The sequence below is a fragment of the Charadrius vociferus genome, unplaced genomic scaffold, assembly GCF_000708025.1.
Source record: "Charadrius vociferus isolate BGI_N301 unplaced genomic scaffold, ASM70802v2 scaffold266, whole genome shotgun sequence".
In the NCBI taxonomy this organism is placed as follows: domain Eukaryota; kingdom Metazoa; phylum Chordata; class Aves; order Charadriiformes; family Charadriidae; genus Charadrius; species Charadrius vociferus.
The window spans coordinates 3,034,063-3,047,215 of NW_009649114.1; the positions used below are offsets into that span (position 1 = coordinate 3,034,063).

The 13,153-nt window shown below is 49.7% G+C and overlaps 1 protein-coding gene across 1 annotated transcript in view; it reads right to left on the reverse strand.

Annotated features, from left to right (window-relative positions):
• Positions 1-7,310, reverse strand: part of MLN (motilin) — a 9,266-nt gene extending 1,956 nt beyond the window's left edge. Inside the window, exons 1-3 of the mRNA XM_009888313.1 lie at positions 7,194-7,310; positions 5,548-5,664; positions 4,029-4,137 (exon numbers count right to left, since the gene is read on the reverse strand). Of these exons, the coding sequence (XP_009886615.1) occupies positions 4,029-4,137; positions 5,548-5,664; positions 7,194-7,310 (343 nt within the window). The remainder of the gene's footprint in view (positions 1-4,028; positions 4,138-5,547; positions 5,665-7,193) is intronic.
• Positions 7,311-13,153: the final 5,843 nt, after the last annotated feature.

Consider the following 13,153-nt stretch of genomic DNA (forward strand, 5'->3'; position numbering starts at 1 on the left):
GCAGGAACAGATGCCTCTTCTTTGTGGAGAGAAATCCACAACCGCTCTCCCTTCCTCCCCTAGCAAGACAACCCTTGGGACCATCCCTGCCTTCCCTGGGAGGTACCTGGGCACCATGGAGAAGGGAACAGGAGAAGACAGCCCTCTGGCTCTCAGACGTGACAGAGCCTGTATCCCCATGGACAAGCATTTGTTCCCATCACATGCCGATGATGAGACTGATGGTGGATTTTCTGCTTTTTGCAGCTCCTTTGTCATCCCCACAGCTCTGGGCAGCAGCAAAGGCTGACGGGGCGAGCACAGGCCTGCTGATGCTGCAGCTGGGCTGTGATGCTCAGAGATGCTCGGCTGTGAAAAGCCAGTTTCCCAGCCCACGGTGCAGCTCTTGAATATCTTGGCTCTAAATATTCTGAGCGGGATGTGGGAAGATGGGACGGCGAGGAGGGGACAGCCTCCACCTTCCCTCCTAGCCCAGAAGCTGCCTTAGGACTGCTGGCAGTGACTCAGCTATCAAATGGGAAGAGCAGGCGTGCCGTGCCGTCTGCTTCTCCTCTTGAAGTATCAAGACAGGACTGCTGTAAGCAGAGGGGTAGAAATAGATCTGCGCCATTTTCACGAGGTGCCTGAAGAGGGGAGCGTGCTGCACCCCAAAAAGCCTGGGCAGCAGATGAACCCTTCCACCTCTGACTGAGGGGCTGCTGAAAAAAAACCCCGCCATGCCACCCCCTCTGCTTATCCCATGGCATTTGGACGACAGTCCTGCATATGTCACCAGGGGAAGTGTCAGATCTTACTTGGGAGCCGACTGTGCCAATTTAACACCCTGTCACTCACAGCCACGGCACAGGTGTGACCCAAGAACACTGCTTCTCATCCTCCCGATCGTATGTCATGTCCTCAGCCTGCCGAGCTTCTTATTAGGTTAGAAAGTCAGTGCTGATTTTGTTCTTTTCTCTCTTCCTTCTCCTTCTTTCCCTGCCTCTTTCCCCCAGCTATTCATCTGCTCATCCTGCCACAAAACTCTTGTTCAGTTTCTGGAGCAGTGAGATCTTCCTACCTGCTTGCAGGCAGGGACTTTGGTGCTGCTGGCTGCCAAAGCAGCCTTCCAGGGCACCAGGGATACAGATCTGTCCTGCAACATGGAGACCATTTTGCTTCTTAACAAGAGATGTAGCCCTGCCAGTGGGAGTCATGCCTGGGAGGATGGTTGGGGTCCATCCAGCTTCTCCTTCCAGCAGAAGACTATCTGCTTCTTTCCCACTACTCAAGCCCCTGAGGCTGGAAGGAATTTACTTCCAAAAGCTGAAGGCCCCCTTGTACTTTGGTGCCTGTTTGGACTGCATAGTTGTTGCTGCAGGGCAAGAAAGAGGGTTCATATGGTTACTGTCACAACCAGCTATGCATCCCTGAGCTCGTTTATAGCTGGGTCAACTGGGAAGAGCTGGTGGCCAGCGTAAAAGCAGACCTTTGCTGGTGCAGCTTGTCTGGGTCAAAATGTAAGAGTAGAGGGAGATATCCCTGCAAAGTCACACTGGTGGATCTCCTTATAGAAGTCTCTGCAGCATCGGCCCCACCATCACTGTGGTGGGAAACGGTCCAGGGAGCAAAGCCAAGAGATTCATGTTCACTTTCTTTCTTGCTGTCACTGGGAAACTTTCCTTCCTAGATGGCACAGGGGAGCTGTGAGCCTGGAAAACCACTTGGGCAAAAAAGCTGGGCAAAAGGGCGTGCTAGAGGGACAACTCTGACCTGCAGTGGAGCTTATCTAGGGGTTTTAGGAGCAGTTTGCCCCTCAAGGGGAAATTCTCCTTGTTTTCCTTTGGCAGGGCAAAATTAAACCTAAGGTAAAGGTTTGGGTCTTTCAGAAGTAACAAGTCAACATGCCCCCTTTGAAGCAAACAGTCTTGTCTCTGATCTTGGACATTGGTGTAAATGTGGTTCGGCTCCTCCAGTGATTTCCATGCCAGATCTTCCATGAACATCACTCCACTGCAGACTGATTTGCCCTGGCTGAGCTCCTATAGCTCAGCAATACGTGCGGCTGATTTAACTTTCAGCCTAATGGAATGCATTATTTTCTATCTTCCTGCCCAGACTCATTTATAGTGATTTCATAGCTCAACCTGCCTCAGCAATAATCCCTGCAAACTTTGAGTTACACCGAGCTGATCAGTCCATGGACTAGGAGTGTGCCTTTGAATCAAATGTTAAAGCTGGAATCCACTCCATGCTGGATGTTGCATTATACATTGGGAGATTTCTTGTCTCCTAAGGGATGACTTGCAGCAGAGAGCATGCCGAGGAGTGTTGTTCTAGCACAAACACAGCTATTTAAATGAGCCATAGTGAGAACAGAATTTGTGTTAGGTTGGGAGGATAAAATTGGATTGAAATTGGATATATTCACATACATACCATTGATCTCATCTGTCCTTACTTTACATATGTTGGATTTCCTGCTGCCAATATAGAGGAGCAGCTCTAAAATAAGCCAAAGGTATGTAAATGGAGAGCAATATGTTCAAGTGGAATTACGATTTCACCCCTAGGTTTGTTCGAGAGGCAGAAATAAGGCCGGAGCTCTGCGTTGCTTCATATACGCTGTGCCTGTTCGCATCATAGCCATGGGGTGAGGTGTTCCTCACAATGTTCTTTAGATTTATATCGCCTGGGTGAGTCAGAGCAGGTTAAGAGCACAGGTAGGAACTGCAAATCAGGGCTCCTGCTTCCTCCCAGCAGAGTGGGAGAGAGTGCCCTCCCGCGTCCAGAGCAGGGAGCCCGGTGGGAAATCCCGGGTCCCCCACCCAACGCTCCTCATCCTACACTTGTGGCACCAGTTTGGCGAGGAGATCCGGTAAATATTTGCCTCAGCTTCTTTCATTGCCAAAAGGGAGGGCTAAAACTTATTAGTCCACAAAGATTAATTACTCAGGCTTTGCAACATGCTTTGCGCTTCTCAGAAGGACGGTGATGTTCTCGAGGACTGGAAACCCTCCCTCTCTTCTTTCCCACACTTGCTGCTTGCCATCTGGCTGAGAGGCATGCAGAAAAGAAGGCACAAATCCTCCATTTAATTATACTGTGCATTTTATTATCTCACCTCAGATTTTGTTAATCTCTTTTACAGATTTCGTTTACATAAGTGGAGTCTTTTAGCTTTAGCAAGCTACATCGCTTTCACTTCTGATGCTGCAGATATCAGTCAGCTAAAAAGAAACGAGAGAAAAGAACAAGTGTCCTTAAATTTGTCATTCAGTTTTGCCTAAGCTTTATATATTGTTTCCTCCTCCTCAGCTCCCCCACTAAAAAGCTAGAAGGCAAACTGAAATCAGCACAGCCAAGGCAGAATAACAGCTCCCACAGGGACAGAGGGGACCCTCTTGTTTGGGACATTTAAGCCCAGATAAGACAAAGGTCCAGAAATAACACTAGTGAGACCCATTCCACCACCCCTCAAGTCTGCAGGCTGGAATAGCTGCATCACACACTGCCTCTGGATATTTTCTTTTGCGATTCCCATATACTAAAGGCAAAGCCCAGGGCTGGATTTGTTAGCGCTCAACACCTCGAACTGCAGCTAATTCGAGCTGTAATTAAGCGGTGGTGTTAAGCCCCTGTGCAAGGAGCAAGGCGTTCAGGTCTGTCTGCAGGTGCTGAGCTGCCTCGCAGGTGCAGCTTGTGTTAGAAGCTCTGTTGGAAATTGCACCCTGAAGACTGAGGGCTTTTGGGGAGGAGGAGGAGGGAAGTGGGAAGCAGGAAGCAGCGCCAAGGGGAGCTGCTGGGAAGTGTTGCAATGCTGCTAACAGTCAATATCAGCTCTAGGGCACAGGCAGCACCCTAAGAGAGTGAATAACCTTCCCAGAAGAAGAGCGTGTGCATGAGAGCGGGTGGGGTATCTGAGGACTCTGTAAAGTGAGCAAACATGACACAAAAGCCCTTCTGAGGAATATAAATATCTCGTGATGATGAGCTGGTGAGAGGAGGGAAAGGCAGAATTCCCAAGGCAGAAATCAACCTCCTGACAGTACCGTCTGGGGTGTCCTGTAACATCTCTGCTAGCAGTTTCTCCAGGACGTCTTGGTATTTTTCCAGCTGCCTTGGGGTGAGCCACATCCCAGCTCTGACAGGAACAGCTAGCTGTGGAGGAAGCCAAGAAAGTCAGAAGGAAAGGCTGATGAGAGCAGAGGGAGGCAGGTTGGGGCTCTTTGACCCCACTTTGCTCAAGTCGGTAGAGGGTTTAGGGCTGATTTGAAGGGAAGAGGATGATCCTTATATGGGGAAAGGCAACATTTTTAAGTCAATCCAATCTTGTGCTGTTCAGAGCGCCAAAGTTTTCATGCATTGGATCATCTATGGGCTGACTCAGAAACGTAGATAAAGGTACCTCCTGGCAACAGAGACTGTAAAGAAGAAAATAATTTCTGAACCTTATAATCCTCCACTATCTCACACCTTGACCCTTCAAGCCATCAGCTTTACTGATGCTGGTGAAGCACCCTGCCTTAGCAAAGGCTGAGGATGAGACAGCATCCTGCCCCCAGACTGACTGACTTTGAGCCAGCTGTGGCTCAGATGTACCCGAAGTAAATAGAGTTGTTCCGGTCATGGCTGGAGGCACAGGAGGGCTTGTGCTTGCAGCGGGGGGGTGTTAGACACTGGGATGTGTCAGTCATTTAATGCTTTGAACTGTGAATCCTTGCTGTTTAAATCCTATTATTGATTGTTGGTGCACCACGTTTGCAAGAATAAGTTGTGCATTAACCTGCGTCTTGGCCAAATTCCAGTCTGGCTAGCCCCGCTGCGGGTCCCGCTCAGTCTCTCCCGCAGTTTGGGGTGGACCTACATGCTCCTTTTGCTGGCAGAGAGAATGGCCGAGCTCACCGCAGGGGTAGCTGCACGGACAGGGCAAAGAGTTCCCTGTATTCAAGTGGAAAAGCACAATTTTCAGACTTGGCTAACCAGGTAAGCATGCCTTTGAGGGCTTAGACTGGCACCTAAATCCCTAAAATTGGCAATTTTCTGCTCTGTATACAGACTTTGGGGGGATGCAGCTGTATGGGCCCAAGTTGATAAATAAGGTCTTGCCAGTGCATAGGACTGTGAGATCGGAGGTGACACCAGGCAGGTAATCTGGAGCTGGGTGAAGAAGTGACACGTTAAACCCAGAACTGAAGCAAAGCTGCAAATTCCTGCCTTGCAGTTGGCTGGTGTTCACTGAATGGCAAAGAAAGACCTCATGTTGTTTCCATCTTCCCCGTAGGAAGGGAGAAGGCAGGTGGGACTGAGGGGTGATCAGACTGCTGAATGTCCAAGATAATTTATAGGCTGGAGGTAAAACTTTTCTCTGATGCAACCTGGCTCAGTTGCCTGGCAGGAAGCGGGTGGTATTCCTGTATATTGACTGTGAGCTCCCTGCGAACACCCACTGTCTTCTCACGCAGCATCACCAAACACTCCTCTGTAGCCAGACCCTGTGGGCTGACTCTTGGTCCACTTGTCCCCCTGTGTATCCTCGTGGACTCCTTAGAGTCGCGTGGTTCAACGTACCTGGATGGTCTTGACCTTGTTGACATCTGCACGGGATTGCTCAGACAAGCCTTCCTCTTCCAGCTGCTGCAGCGGGGTCAGGGACTTCTTCTGCCCTGCTTTGTTCCTCTCCTTTTCCTGCAACTTCACAGTAGAGAGCAAACGGGGCAGTGATGCTGGGACGCAGCATTTTGTGGGTACCAAACCCACCCTGCACCGTATCAACGGTGTGAGGCCAAACAGCCAGGAGCCTGCGGAGCTGGGCACAAAACCAGAGGGACTAGAGGTCTAACCACAGCCTGGAGCAAACGCGGCATCCTCCCCCAGGGTCACAGCTCACTGGGAAGGGACCCATCAGCTGTGGTCAGCATGGCCTTGGGGACTGCGATTCTGACATGCAGCAGAGGCTGCAATGTTGGGTGTAAGGTCTGGTTACAGGATTGCATGTAAAGATCTGTAGCAAACGTGACACTCGTAGGGGACTCCTTTGATCTGTGCAAGACAATATTGTCAGCAGGATGTTGTAGCCAAATAGACTGACCTTACAGAGCTATTCCAGAGGCCTGGTCCGGGTTCTGTTCTGTAGCAGTGGCAGCGAAGTTGAATAAAAGCCTGCACAGCCTCATTGCAAATGGAGAGCTCTGTGCAGACCTTACATATTACCAGCCTTTCTTGCAGGTCTGTAATGTCAGTCCTTCCCCATTTATGGGGCTAAACTTGGCTTTGGGACCCTCCCTTTCTTCCCAGCCCAAAGAGAAAAGCCAAAGTTGCTTTGGGACGTGACAGACATGACAGGATGTGTAAAATGCAGTGAAGGCGCTCAGTGTCAAACTGACTGCTGTGCGCTTGCTTTGGTTTGAATGTGTGCTCAGAGGAGGAGAGGCAGCCTTTAGAAGACTGATTTCACCCATGTACATCTAGAAGACCCTCAATCACACATAGCTACAAGGGTCGTGATGTGTGAACAATCAATCTGGGGACCGTGCGTGGGTCCCCATCACCTTCCTCAACGAGGCTGAAGGATGATTGTGCTCCCCACAAAAAGCAATAGCTATCCAGCAAGCAGATAGGCGTTAGAAACAAGATTTCTCCCCAGTATCAATGGGTTGTGTCGTGCGGGGGATGCTCACTTCGGCTGTGTTTAAGAAGATGCAGTCTCTGCGGCTGCCTGCCTGACACCTTTCAACAGTATTAGTTTCACATCAAAAGAAAAAAACATTCTCCTCTCCGCACATCCCAGAGGTGACAACCATCTGGAGGATGGTTAATTATTTGTTACAACAAAAAGACCCATCAGTATGGTGATGGAAGGCTGCAGCTTCTCTGTAAAAATTACAGCCACTAGTATGGAGGAAAGAAAACCGAGACCCACTAGCTGCAGGTGATAACCCACACAGGTCTTTTAGTTCTTATGTAAAGGAGTCCAGGCTCTTCCATTCTAGTCTCACATCTTAAAAGTTGTCTCTGCCCTCTCCCACAGCCCTTAACTTCGGGACGAGGGAGGCACTGCCAGTATCACAGTACCTCCTGTTTGAACAGAAGGGGCGGATGATGGGGGTGATGGTGGCACGGTGTGCGCTGGCAGAGCTTGGGGGATTAGGGAGGAAGAACCACCTTTCCCGGGTTATTTGGGGCTCCAGCCCCTGCAGTACGTTTCTTGGGGTTACCTGCATTTTCCGGAAGTCACTCTGGGTGAAAAAGGGCACGAAGCCTTCGGTCTGCTCAGCCAGCATAGACACCAGGTACACCAAGAGCAAACTGGCCACCACCTTCTTTGAAACCATCATGAGAGTCTGAACAACACAGGAAAGAAGATACCAGAGTGATAGCGGAGAGGGCCATTTGACAAGAAATCCCTTTGGCTTTTGATCAGCTGCAATCTAATTTATCCACCAGCTAACTAGAGGTATATTTACTCTTCCAGTTGCTCCTGAGCTGAGAATAGAAATGTCTTGACTGACAATTCTCCTCTCAAACCTTTTTCTGTAAACAGATTTGTTCTTGAGCAATATCTCCAGGGACTTCAAGCCCAGCCCTTCAGTACTGTTAAAGACTCCCTCTGTTCTGCAAGCTTTAGCCCTCCAGCTGTACTGGTTTAAGACCCACACACATCCAGAGCAAAACGCTCCCATCAATCCCACTGACAGCGAGGGAGACAGAGTGATGCTGGAAGACAGAAAAACCTGAAGACAGCTGTTTTGTTAAACTTTGTTTTCATATTCCTCACTCCTGAAAACCTGCATTGATGGACTGAATCTTTTAATAAACCTCACTGGGTCCAAGAGAGTTGGGAAGGGCATCTGCCAGCCCGGCTCTGTAAAAGCCTAGTATAAAAAGCTTTAAAAACTACCTTCCGAAGTGATTTAACAGCGACTTCACGTCAGAAGAGGACTTACGTAAACATTAAATGTTCTCTTTAAATATTAAAATACCCTCTCTGGACGAATTTAATGAAGTCTGGTCCCACAGCTTAACTACTCTACCTGATTGGAGCCTGATCCTTAATTAGTTTCAGAAACCTCTTGGTTTAGACGTTATTGAAAAGACATTGTTAGGTCAAATTTGACCCCTAAATTAGATTTCCCATAAATATCAGCTAGTATTGAACTGAAGGCCAGGGGAAGTTAATAAATATTCCCTTCTGCAGCACTTGCCAGTCACATCCCTCCGCTGTGTGCCAGGCCAGGGGAGGGCTGACGGAGAGCGCAGGCAGCTGTAGCCCCTCTGCTCTCCCTGGGCACTGCTTGGGGCAGCACCGGCGCCATCTCCCTCCTGCCCACCCATGCTGGGTCATCAAAGCTCTCATATGCGACCCAGCGAGATGTACTGTTTGCCGCAGCGCTCAAAAGAGGATTTCTCAGGCTCTCCCCTTGTAATACACCGTGTTGATATGCATATGTGCTGATAACATGGTGTTATCTCAGTAGCATCAATCTTTTGTGCCTTTTCATTTATTCTATCACCACAATAAAATACTGCCATATACAAAGAAATAAACCCCGTCACCTCCTTCATCTCTTATTGACTGTCCCTTTGTGAATTGATTCGCTTCCTCTTCCCCTGGAGAAACACCTCCACACATTACTCCAGTCAAAAAATGTCATTTCTGAATGTCCCTTCCTTATTTTGTAAGCAGGACATGTCTTTCAGACTGGAGATCTGTAGCTCAATGCCTCTCCAGGCAGATGTGTACTTTGTTGTTAGCGAATTTGCTTCCTAGCTACAAAGAGAAAGCACAAAGCAGGAGGATCCCAAGTTCAGCATCAGCACAACAAAGTACTGCGCTAACATGGGGCTGGGGGCAGCAGCTCCCAGCTCTGCTTATGCCCGCGTAAAGTGGGGTGAAATGCCAATTTGGGGGCAGGAGGGGTGAACATCCACCTGGTACTGGCGTGAGCACAGTAACAAGACAGTACATTTATCTACCGAGCTGTCTTCCAAAAAAAATCAAATCGTTACTGTCAATAGGAACCGTCTGTGACTCATTTTCTGACAGTTCAAAGCAGCTCCCCGAGCGCAGAGGGTACCCAGGGCTCCCCGCGCCTCTGCAGCGCGCGTCGGCGTCTGCTGGGTGCTCACGACAAGCGGAGAGGCAGGAGCTGGTGGAATCGATGCTCCTACGATGGGGGACGAGCAGAAAGCACCTTTTCCCTTGTTTAAGCATCGATTTTGTTTCCTCTTTCTTGTCGCAGCTCTCTCTGCCCAAGCCAACACATGCTGGAACACCAGCACGAACCTGAGTGCCCACCCCACCGAGCTTGCACATGGGAGCAGAGACCCAGCACCTACCTGGCGAGCGCAGCCCCGGGATGCTGGAGGTCAGATCTCTCCTTGCTCCTGTTCACGCCTGGATGCTCCCGCTGGCTTTCCCACCCTTTATATATGCGTAGAGGCACCGGTGCGCAATCACTTACCTGCGCGGGTGCCCGCACTTCCAGCGGAGCTGACGAGCGGCTACCTGGCGTGCATGGAAACACGTCTGCCAGACAGGGAACGTTGTTATCTACATTGGATTTTTTTGAAGTTTCTCGTTTCCAGGAAGATCCCCTCTCCTCCCTCCCCAGGCTCCTGTCTTTAGGTTGGCAACTGTTCTGAGCGGGTCCACTGCGTGACCAGGGGTCGCTGCCTCAGTTTCCCCATCGATAAGGTGGAAAAATTCCTCTCTCCCATCTTGTCTATTTAGCTTATGAGCCCTCCAGGATAAAGCGTTTTTGATGTGAGTGTGCCAGTGGTAAAATGATGCCTGTGTCTTAATTGTATTTCTACTGTAATGTGGACAAATCACAATAATAACAATGTTGCCACAAAATAAGCGTAATGCAGAATGAAGTCTGACCCACGAGCATTACAAAAAGCATAGATTTAGGGTAATAAATCCCCTGGCGGGATCTAGAGCTAAATATTAAAATAATAAATAAAACTATACATGCTAAATCTCTCACCAAAAAGCTTTATAAACTGAACAGACAAGTGGGGAGATATCCAAGCAGTCTGGGGATTTATCTGCTCATTTTGGGTTTCCATGTGGCCCCTTTTCCCACCCTAAGTGAGCATCGCACAGTCCTGGACACACTGATCCCTCTCAGGGACACAAAGCTGTGCACTGACATCTCTCTCCAGACAAATGAGGTGCAGAACGAGCTAGGGACTTGCGTGAGATCTCATCTTTGGCCTCTCGAGACCATCAGACAGGCGCTGATGCTGGAGGGTTTGGGATCAGGCCAGAAACGTCCCGGTTTCTCCCAGACGGGTGGCTGCGCGCGAGGAAACCTGAGAGCAACCAGGCGAGATGAAAGAGGAAAAAATGAGTTGGGGAAGCAATAAAATCCTTCTACATCAAATGGCTTTATGGGGTGTTGTAGCAGAAGCAGCGCCATTCCTGCCCGGCTGGTGGAGAGCTAAGCACTGCCAGTATTTGCTGGAGACGAGGGGAAACGAGCTGTTGCCCCAGCCCATCAAATGACTTTTCTCACCTGGCTCCATCGCAGCCGTCGATACGACGTGTACACACTACACCGCGCGTTGGTCCCCACAAGGGACTCGCTGCTGTCACTGCGGTCAATAACGCTCAATTTGGGCCAAACCCCTCCTGGAAAAATGCGGCAGTCGCTAAGATGCATCCCAGATCCCTGTGCATTTACCGCAGCTTATCACCGGGCGACGGAGCGGTCCTAGCTATAAAACTTCCAGAGAGGTCAACATAGTTTTTCTCCCTGGGACCATGTGTATGTGTGTTGATGAAAAGGCCATTAGGTGATAGGGTGGGGGGTTTCCCCTCCCTTTGCTAAAGAATGTGCGCAAAACCCATTTGACACCAGTTCCCATTTTAATTGACTTTTCCAGTATTTTTTGCATGGTTATGATGGATGCCGCTGACGAGTCAGCAGATGGTGTTGGGAAGTGACAAATTAATTACCAAGAAAGGTCACTTTTTCAAAGCACTAAACTTTCCCATGTCTTGTCCCCTTTTACCTCAAAAATGTGGCTGGCTGGCAGGATTCCCATCCATCTGCGATGAAGCCTTCTGCATTGGAACGGACAACCTTTAAAATAAAAAGGGAAGATGAAAATTAATCATATCTGTATTAGCTGGATGCTGTCTGCTGGGTTCATCTCCTAATTATGCAAGAGTTCTCAAAAAGAAAGGGAAACAGAGCCGAAAATAAGGGAGGTGACTCCGAGTTTCCTTCAGTGGCAGCACCGGAGTGGGTGGGAGCTACAGGCCCCTTTTTGCTTGAGGTTTACTCAGTCCCTAAAAGCAGCTTTTGGCATGTCCCCATTGCCGATGGCCGATGAGAATAAATGAAAATAAAAATCACAGCTGGAAATCTCACTCCCAAGCATCGTGATGCAAAAAAAATCTGTCCCCGTTAACAGTTTGCAATCTGCAGGCGCCCTGAAACTGCCCTCGTTTTGTGAAGCAAAAATTGCAGCAGAGGTTAGAAGCTTAACAAAAATATGATGTGCAAAATGGAGTTGCTTGCAGTTCTGCTCATACCTAAAGTTAAACGTTCGCCATAATTGGGAGTAATTTTAACAGGAAACTGGCAGTAGTAGTAAAGCCCATTAAGCCATGTATCAATTGCAATGTCACGGAATCAAGGGAAAATGTTCTCCCTGTGCCAGCGACGCCGAGCATTTGTCTCCATGTCCTGTACTTTTCCCTCCAAGCCTCTCTGTGCTCGGGGTATTTTGGCAAGTGCGTTGCATAAAAAACAGGAGATAGAAGCCAATGTGAGTCTGAAGCTGAATTTCAGCCCTGAGCTAACGGAGCGGGCAGAGAGTGCGCGAGGAGAGCATGAAGGACTGAAATCCCACGCTGCCACTCCGTCTGGCTCTTGGTCAGGCATCGGGGTGTCCCCCAGCAAAGCTTCCAATCTGGGGGTGAGCAGCAGAGCCGTAGCAGTGGCCCTGACAGCCACCATGGGCCAAATCACCGTATTTGGTATCACTTCCCCCGTATCCGACAACCTCCTTGGATGGGGCTGGCACATACGAGAAGGGAGGACGCAGCATTGTGCACGTCCAGTTTGCTCTCACAGCCTCACCAGACCCACAGCAGCCATCAAGGTTGGAAAAAAACCACGTCCTCCAGCCCCGGTTCCCCTTCCCGTTGCTCACGGGAGTATCTATCTCACCCCACTCGCGTTAAATTATTTTTGCTTGGAGGCAGATGGGTCAAAAATGCGACGCGTGCTCTGCTGAACTGAACGTCTGCAGTCACAGAGCTGCAGTCGACGTGGGTAAGGAGTTCATTTTAGGCTCCCTGCTTTGGAAGTGGGAGCAGAAAGCTCTTTCTCACAGCCCAGGCACCATCCTCCAGCTGCTGTCTCTGCATGGACGCATTACAGATTTAGCAGCCGCTGCTGTCTGTGGCTGCCGAGCGCTCCTAATGAATAAAGCACCAGTGGCAAATTTTAATGCGGTGTTCAAAATATTAACGCTAGATAAATATTTGAAGAATCGCAGGCTTAAAACACATGTTAATTTGCGGCATAAATATTTTAAGGGCGCAGACTTCCCCCTCCCGTCCCCACGCTCGCCTTGCGCCCACTTCAGTTTCTCCCCACTGTTCGGCACTGCAATTCATGGTAATTCACGGCTGCGCAGCCAGGCTGGGTGAGAATCAATAGCAAGGATTTAACTCCTGCTGACTCCCCAAACCACTTCACCCTCCTGGTTCCAGGAGCAAATAACGATCTCTTAGATTAATGGGGAATTTGTCTCGCGTCGTTTCTCTCTCCTCCCACTCTGCCTGGTTCCTACAGCCAACCCAGAGACCGGCGGCTCTTCTTGCTGACAGCAGTAAGTGGCGGATGAGATGCAGGTCAGACATGGGGAAGGAGGTGAAGGTTTGGATGTGCAGCAGAGGGTTGGGAGCATCCCACTGCTCACCCTTTGGACCCAGCGATCTCAGTTTTACCTCCAAACGCGATGCTCTGGAGCTCTTCAGCACCAACATCTCCAGGAGACCCCCAGATGGAACAGCATCTTCGCAGCAGAGCCATTTCCAGCAGGATCGCACCGATATACATCCTCAGCAGCTCGCTGAGCTCCTCTGGGTCTGCAACGCACCTACAAGAGGTTCCCATGGGGATTTAAAGCCTGACAAATGAGTGCGCCCCCC